The sequence below is a fragment of the Podarcis melisellensis genome, assembly GCF_964234715.1.
Source record: "Podarcis melisellensis genome assembly, chromosome: 6".
NCBI lineage: Eukaryota > Metazoa > Chordata > Lepidosauria > Squamata > Lacertidae > Podarcis > Podarcis melisellensis.
The window spans coordinates 79,491,131-79,499,615 of record NC_138538.1 but is presented as its reverse complement, the minus strand read 5'-3'; the positions used below and the strand labels follow the sequence as shown (position 1 = coordinate 79,499,615).

The following is an 8,485-nucleotide window of genomic DNA, read 5'->3' as shown; positions in this document are numbered from 1 at the left end:
CCAGTCTTGTGAAATACTCTGCCAATAGAAATTCAACAGAAACCATCTGTTTTGACTTTTAAACTCCTGCTAAAAGTTTTTCTGCTCCAGCAGGCCTATGCAGGCAATCAATAATACCTCCTTTCCATGTCTGCTTTTAACTTTTTATGGTTTTTATTGTACAGTTTTATGCTTTTATTGCTGCAAACTGCTTTGAAATATATATATTTATGACACAGCATTATGTAAATATTTTAATAAATTAATAAATCAGTAATAGGTTGTCAGGTTAATAGCAGTGAATACTGGCAACGAAGGCTTAGGCAGGTATTACTTCCACGTCAGGGATTCTAAATCATAAATATTGACCAAATTTAGACAAAATTCTGTTGGTGAATCTGCTCAGTAAAACGTTCACAAAGAGGACTGAGGAGAAACTTTCTTCATCTTAGTCAGGTTTTCTTTTTCTTTTTTTTTTAAGCCATTCCAACTGCGAGTGAGCCATTATTTTCCCAGGATAATTGTATTTAACCAAGTAATAAAGGGCTTAAGCGATTGAAGAAGAAAAAAATACTTTACACTTTTAACTGGTGACTATTCGGCAAACAAACTGGGGTTAGTCCCCTGTCTAATGAATAGGTACAATAAAATGTTTGTGTCAGACAGAAAATCGCCATGGGCTAGCCCCCGCCCCCCCCCCTTCATATTGCTTTGGGATGTAGAGCAATAAATGGATTCGCAAGCCTAGGTTAAGGGGGTGAGTGTTTGCTAGATCTACCTTCCAAAGGTATTTACAGAAGCCCAAAAGCCCATGGTTGTTGTTCACTCTGTAAAGAAATGATGACATCAAGAGGCCAGCTCACAAACATGAGTTTATAGGTATTACACTTTACATTGGGATGGAAGGAGGGAGGGGGGGTTTATCCATTCAGCATGATCTTCTGACCCCCCACAAGTTTACAGCCTTCCTCTCTCTGCTTCATAGCGCCTCTCCGGCCCAGAGTTAATCATTTCTGCGCTTGTTATCTGCCAAGAGTTCTTATCTCCTTTTTGCTGTCACTTTATAACAGGGTCCTCTTATCAACCTGTTTAGAGTCACGTGACCAGGGCAAGCCTATCCCTGCTCCCGATTCCTCTGATTAGGGACCATCATGAAACGGGATGGCTGGTTTACAGAGGGTCACTAATGCTGGAAAAAGTACAGAGTCCATTGAAAAGCAGGCCTGTTACTTTCTGAATTATTGGATTTGTGTTTGTGCGTGCGCAAGTGTGTGTGTGTGTGTGTTGTTGATGGACTGTTCCCTGACTTTCACTGAAGGTTACTGTAGCCAGTATCCCAAGGCCAGGAAAGTTTACAAGCCTCACCCTTTGCCGTCCTCAATGCTGTATACCTGAAAGCCAAGGGCACTATATATTTGCACCTAATTATGTCTTCTAGTTCGGATACTACCGGCAACGCACAGGAACCTATAAAACATGGACTTCTTCCAGGTGGTAAGTAAAACCTTTTCGACTGTTTTGATAAGACAGTCCAACAGAACTAAATCTCAGCCTTATCAGCCATCTCAAGACTAAAACGTCATTATTATGGGATCATTTCCCACTTGTCTAATTTATGCTTCAAAAGAATATGGCTCCCAAAGACTATGACATGCTGTGCATTTAAAAGTGCAAGTGTTGATGTGTGAATAAGCATGTTTTTTCTTCAGATGAAATATTTTTAATAAGAGCACACTGCCCCAGTAAAGCACTTTGTACTTCAAAGTCACATTTATTTCAGTGTGAAACACATGCTTAAATCTCTTTCATTTAAGTAAACTGGACTTTAAAGTGAATTGCAAGCTAGATTATGCCTGCCAAGTGGGAGGACAGAAAATGATACATTATGCTGGACCATACTTTATTTGTTTATAAAGTTGCTAAGATGGCATTAGTGGTGTAGGAATAAATTTGAATTCAGGTTGACCTTTCTGAAATGGCAGTTGGCAAAATCCGGGAGATTTCTAAATTGGTGTAATCTGACTTGTTAAAGGATGATCATTGTCAAACACACATTCATAGGGACATTAATCTTTAAAAAGTTAGGGTTACATGACAGTCAGTGAAAAAGTATTTTAGCATGCTGTTTTGTAATAGCGAGTATAAGAATTTTTTTATTTAGGTATTTCCTGCTTTTTTTTATGTTGTTTTGTCTTATTTCATGGAAAAAAATTTAACAATTTCTGGTCCTTGTTTATCATGCCACCATCCATTGGTTAACAAAACTGAAGCGTCTGGGTACTTTCAGACAATTTTTAAGGTTTGAATTTTTTTTTACATATCCATAGACAACCCTTTTCATTTGCACTGATATTGACTGTTTGGATTATATATAATTTCTCTTGCAACACTTTTGAACCTGTGGTAAAATTTCTGCTGGGTTAAAGCCAGCAGCTAAACTTCAGAGCATTTTATATCGTATCAACTTTGTATATAAAATTTTGGATGAAAAGTAGAGTTGCCATATGTCCTCTTTTTTCAGGACACGTCCTCTTTTTCATGGGTAGAGTCACAGCGATCTATAGTTAAAACTAGAAGTTGGCAAATGTGTCTTCTTTTTTGCTCTTCAAAATATGGCAACCCTTTTCTGAAAAGGGTGGGCTGTAACTGAAATGTGACCAGAGAATTGGTCTTAGGATGTTTGTTTTATACATTTATTTTAACAGATTAAGGTTGCAATCCTAAACACACATTTATTCGGCAGTGATCCCCAGTGGGACTTAATTCCAAGTAAACACACCTAGGCACATGGTTATATTTTATCAAATTGCAAGCAAATTCATGCTTTGCAATGCCATCTTGTTAACCTTATGTTTATCTGGGAGTAAGCTTTACTGAACACAGTGGGATTTACTTCTGAGTAAGCATGCATAGGATCTCTGTTTTTAATGTTTTGTTTCTCACACAAGAAAAATTGAAGTGATGTATGTGTATGATTGTTTAATATAACATATACACATCCCATCTATTCAGAAATGCAGCGTTTTCATTTTTAGGCAGCTGTGAAAAATACCAATTCTTAAAATCAAAAGCAAATGTCCAAAACATACCTTAAATTGGGGGGATCACAGAAGGGGGGGTAATACTCTATTGTGTCCCCCTGCAAGGCTTGATCCACCATGTTTAAAATTGTACTCGCAACTCTAACTGCTTTTGTTATAACTTCCAAGTTTTCTGCTGTAAAAAATGTATCCTTTTGCTTAGAGTTCTCTGGTCAATCTGTATGGAAATGACAGATCTGCAATTATCAATCCTTCCTAAGATTCCATCTGCATGAGTTTTACATAAAAGGGATTCTTTTCCCCACTGCTAAGATTTTATTGCTGAATGGCATGTATGTTGGAGGGAAGCTGATAAGCCTATAATAAGTCCTGCTCTTTAATACATGTGCAGCCTGATCAGTGGCGTAGCGTGGGGGGTGCAGGGGGGGCCGGCCGCACCGGGCGCAACATCTGGGGGTTAGGGTTAGGGGGCGCAAATCCACGGGTTAGGGGGCACAAATTACTTGCCTTGCCCTGGGTGCTGACAACCCACGCTACGCCACTGAGCCTGATCATCTGTGTGTATACAGTATTCAAAAGTAAACCCCATTGAGTTCCAGAGGACTTAACTTGTGAGTAAAAAAAAAATGTAGAGGATTATGCTACGTGGAGTTTTGTATGCAAACAAGTGCGTAAACACATAACAAATACAAACCACAACAGAGTATTGCTCTATGCACTGTGGTGGTATTTATAAGCACAAATGTGAGTAGTGGAGTGGACATTATGTGAACACTTCCTCAAGCTCTTCACAAATCCCAGTTGGCACTTTCCATGGCAGTTGTAAACTAAAGGTAAAGGGAGCCCTGACCATTAGGTCCAGTCGTGACCGACTCTGGGGTTGCAGAGCTCATCTCGCTTCATTGGCCGAGGGAGCCGGTGTACATGTGGCCAGCATGACTAAGCCGCTTCCGGCGAACCAGAGCAGCGCCCGGAAACGACGTTTACCTTCCCGCCGGAGCGGTACCTATTTATCTACTCGCACTTTGACGTGCTTTCAAACTGCTAGGTTGGCAGGACCAGGGACTGAGCTCACCCTGTCGCTGGGATTTGAACCGCCGACCTTCTGATCGGCAAGTCCTAGGCTCTGTGGTTTAACCCACAGCCCCACCTGCATCCCTATGGCAGTTGTAAGCAGTGCTTTTTTTCTTTTAAAAAAATGTTTACGGGTACTCTCATTTTCCTACTCATATTGAAATACTGCCCCTCAATGAGGCCAAACTTAGATTCACAAAATGTTTGGGCCTATGTGTACCCCTGCGTCCCCCCAGAAAAAAGCACTGGTTGTAAGTCGTCTTTCACTACCTCTCCAACTGGCAGTGGTTTCCCAGTTTGTCTCTTGGCCAGTTTCTGGGTACTCGCAATGATGTTCAAAGCCGTAAGTGACTTAGGCCCCAAATAGCTGAAAGGCTGTCTCCTTCTGTAGACTCCCTTTGGTGTTAAGATCAGCAGAGGCCCTCTGATAGCTCCTTTACCCTTAGAGAAGTTCATGGGGTGCGGAGGAGAGTCTTCTCTGCGGCAGCTCCTAGGTTGTGGAATTCCCTCCCCTCATTTCATTTTACAGTTTCTACTGCATGCTGGAGACACTCCTCTTTTTTTACCCTGCCCTTTCTCACACTTGAGATGTGTTCGAGCACACTGTACTCTTGTGTCTGTAATTTCTTTTAAATTATTTTTAATATTACATTTTTAAATTGCTGTAACCCGCCCAGGACCTTATAGTGAAGGGCAGACAAGCTATCAAATAAATAAGAAATAAAGTAGTAATAGTAGTAGTAATAGTAGAGTATACTTGACTAGCAAAGAGTCTTTATTTAGTTTGATATTTGGAATACAGATTGTTTTTAATGGCTTGGGTTACATCTAGGTATACAGTGGTACCTCGCAAGACGAATGCCTCGTAAGAGGAAAAACTTGCAAGACGAAAGAGTTTTTCGTTTTTTGAGTTGCTTTGCAAGACGAATTTCCCTATGGGCTTGCTTCGCAAGACGTCTTGCAAGTTTGTTTCCTTTTTCTTAAAAACGTTAATACCCAGGGTGCGTTGCTTGAAGAGGTGCAGTTGCGACTTGACTTCGAGGAGCAACTCATAGCACGCGGTGTGGTAGCCTTTTTTGAGGTTTTTGAAGACTTTTTTGAGGTTTTTGAATCCATGCTTCGCAAGATGAAAAATTCACAAGACGAAAAAATTCACAGAATGAATTAATTTCGTCTTGCGAGGTACCACTGTACTAGGTATTAAGTATAACCAGTGATCCTCAGAGCTACTCTTGTGAATGTGCTATTAGGGGGGAAACATTTAAAAAAAATATTTTAAGGGCATTCTAAATTCAGGGGCTGGGTGATTGTCATCATGGAAACTCAGTGGAAATAACTGATACAGTGGTACCTTGGTTCTCAAACTTAATCCGTTCCGGAAGTCTGTTCCAAAACCAAAGCGTTCCAAAACCAAGGTGCACTTTCCCATAGAAAGTAATGCAAAATGGATTAATCCGTTCCAAACTTTTAAAAATAACCCCTAAAACAGCAATTTAACATGAATTTTACTACCTAGCGAGACCACTGATCCATAAAATGAAAGCAATAATCCATGTACTGTACTATAAAATAAGACAGTGTCAGGGGCTCAGGAGCAGAGGCACAGGAGAGGGAGGAAATGCAGAGCGAGGGGGAGGAATCCGAGGGGAGAGTAGGCGATGACAGTGGTCCGAGGAATTCCCTGAGTCTCTCCAGTAAATCGGAAGATTCACAGAAGGGGGCGCCCATGGCCAGGGCAAGGGGGGTGCCTAGGGGGACACCCCAGGAAGAAGGGGCCAGAGGGGACTCAGAGAGCAGCAGTTGGAAATCAGGACCAGCTTCCCCACCAGAGCGCAGTGGGGGGGGAGGAGTCCCAGGTATCGGGATCAGGCTGCTCACCACCAGCGAGAGGAGATGAGTCAGGATTGACCACGCCTCCATCGGAGAGCGCGGAAACGGTCGAGAGGAAGGTTGGAGGCTGGGCGCGCGCGCCAAGTTCAAATGTACAGGCGAGCGGCACAGCAGGTAGCCCGGATAGGGAGCCAGGTCCTAAAGTCCGCCGGAAGGAGGGACAAGAGTCAGGGGGGTCAGCGTCAGAAGAGTCCAGAAAGGAGGAGACCCCAGGGGGCAGAAGGACCCAGAGGAGGAAGGAACAACGGAAGAGGTGGAGTAAGGCTAGAGTCTTAAACTGGTGTACAGGGGGCGGAGACTCAGACGGAGCTTCGCCGGTCTAGGTTCTAGACGTAGAGCTGCACGCTGCGGCTTGTAAATGGAAACTTAACTTCAATAAAGACTTTTGTATATTATCACCGGCTGGCGTTGGTCCTCTGTGAGCTGGGACCTAGAGGCAGCTCTGACAGACAGTATTAAAGATGATAAAAATTAAAATTATATTTGTTTCTTACCTGCATTGATAATAGTCATTGTTTGGATCGAGGGCTTTTATCCGTTTCTGCAGTCACACAATCAATCAATCAGTAGCTGAACTGGGTTCCACACAGTCACAAAAACAAATTAACCGAAAAAGCCTCAAAAACAAAAACGCAAAATAAATAGCAAAAACAAAAGCGCTGAACTTAATCCATTCTGGAAGTCTGTTTGACTTCTGAAATGTTCAAAAACCAAGGCACAGCTTCTGATTGGTGCAAGCGCCCCGGAAACAATAGCCAATAACTGCAGCAGATGTTTGGCTTCAGAAAAAGGTTCGAAATTGGAACACTTACTTCTGAGTTTTCAGCGTTTGGGAACCAAGGCGTTTGAGAACCAAGGTACCACTGTAGTCTGGCGACAATTTTATAAAAGATGGAAATGATAGAAATTTAAAGCAGACTCCCCCGCCCCCCGGTGTTAAATTCTGAAGTAAGATTTCCCTTTTCATGTGAAGTTGTTGATTGTTGTTGACCACCATAACAGAAATAAAAGAATGTGTATTAAAAGCAAATAGGGTGATTTAGGGTATTGGAATAATAATAATAATAATTCATGCATGCGTGTATATATGTGTGTGTATAACATACAATGAGTCATAATTCTTATAAGAATATAAAATAATAAGAATATCATTATTTAGTCCATTTCTATCATATTCTTCCTCCCAGAGAAAAACACCAGAAACAATTCAAAATCAAATATTTTCACAGCAGAATAATTGCTGTGATAATCCCTATAAATTATTTTATGTGTGAATTCAGCATTTTTTTACAAAACTAAAGGCTTGACTCCTGGAAGAACCATGATAACATAAAAAAGAGCCCTCTTGGATCAGGATGAGTTCCCATCTAATTCAGCCTTATATTTCCAATGCAAGCCTTCAGATGGCTCTGGGAACCATACTGTGCACAGCTAAAATTGAAATTAGTTCCTTCATCCACTTTTGCTTCTGGCCCCGCCCACCACAGGCAAATGGCCCCGGGGATCATAGAATCAGGAAGGTTGCCTAGAAGGGAATGCAGCCCTCCAGCTGAAGAAGATTCCCCTCACCCCTGGTGTAGATAATATTGAACCTAGGTATGCCATTGTCTGGCTCAGTACAAGGCCAGTTCTTAACGTCTCTATCACAGGGAGGCCTGGGAACTGGAACTGGAGCTAAGTTGGAGGTTAATGTACGGTGCTGACTTCAAGTTTGGCAAGCACTTTGGTAAGGTATTCTACTAGAATCATAGAATTTTCGAGTTGAAAGGGACCAAAAGGATGATCTTGCCTAACCTCTGCAAAGCTACACTTGGCTGTTGTTTCTTGCCATTATAATGGACCAGTTTCCAGGCTACCTAGTGAGCTTCATAGCTTAGCTGGGATACGCATCTTGGTTTTCTAAAGTCACATTTCACACACCAGTGACCTTTGCACACCGGTTCTCTTTGGGCTATAGGTGAGCTCTCTAGTCCTTGCCATTGCCCATTCATTTCAATCAATCCGTTGTTTTACTTGTATGCCACCTGTCCACAGTTGAAAGCTCAAGCCAACTTACAACACATTAAAAAACTACATGTTGTTGTTGTTTAGTCATTTAGTCATGTCCAACTCTTCGTGACCCCATGGACCAGAGCACGCCAGGCACTCCTGTCTTCCACTGCCTCCCGCAGTTTGGTCAAACTCATGCTGGTAGCTTCGAAAACACTGTCCAACCATCTCGTCCTCTGTTGTCCCCTTCTCCTTGTGCCCTCCATCTTTCCCAACATCAGGGTCTTTTCCAGGGAGTTTTCTCTTCTCATGAGGTGGCCAAAGTATTGGAGCCTCAGCTTCAGGATCTGTCCTTCCAGTGAGCACTCAGGGCTGATTTCCTTAAGAATGGAGAGGTTTGATCTTCTTGCAGTCCATGGGACTCTCAAGAGTCTCCTCCAGCACCATAATTCAAAAGCATCAATTCTTCGGCGATCAGCCTTCTTTATGGTCCAGCTCTCACTTCCATACAT

At 42.2% G+C, this 8,485-nt stretch overlaps 1 protein-coding gene across 1 annotated transcript in view; it reads left to right on the top strand.

Moving 5' to 3' along the window:
• The first annotated feature begins 1,078 nt into the window (after positions 1–1,078).
• Positions 1,079–8,485, top strand: part of NR5A2 (nuclear receptor subfamily 5 group A member 2) — a 302,503-nt gene continuing 295,096 nt past the window's right edge. Inside the window, exon 1 of the mRNA XM_081914910.1 lies at positions 1,079–1,473. Within this exon, the coding sequence (XP_081771036.1) occupies positions 1,407–1,473 (67 nt within the window). The 5' untranslated portion in view covers positions 1,079–1,406. The remainder of the gene's footprint in view (positions 1,474–8,485) is intronic.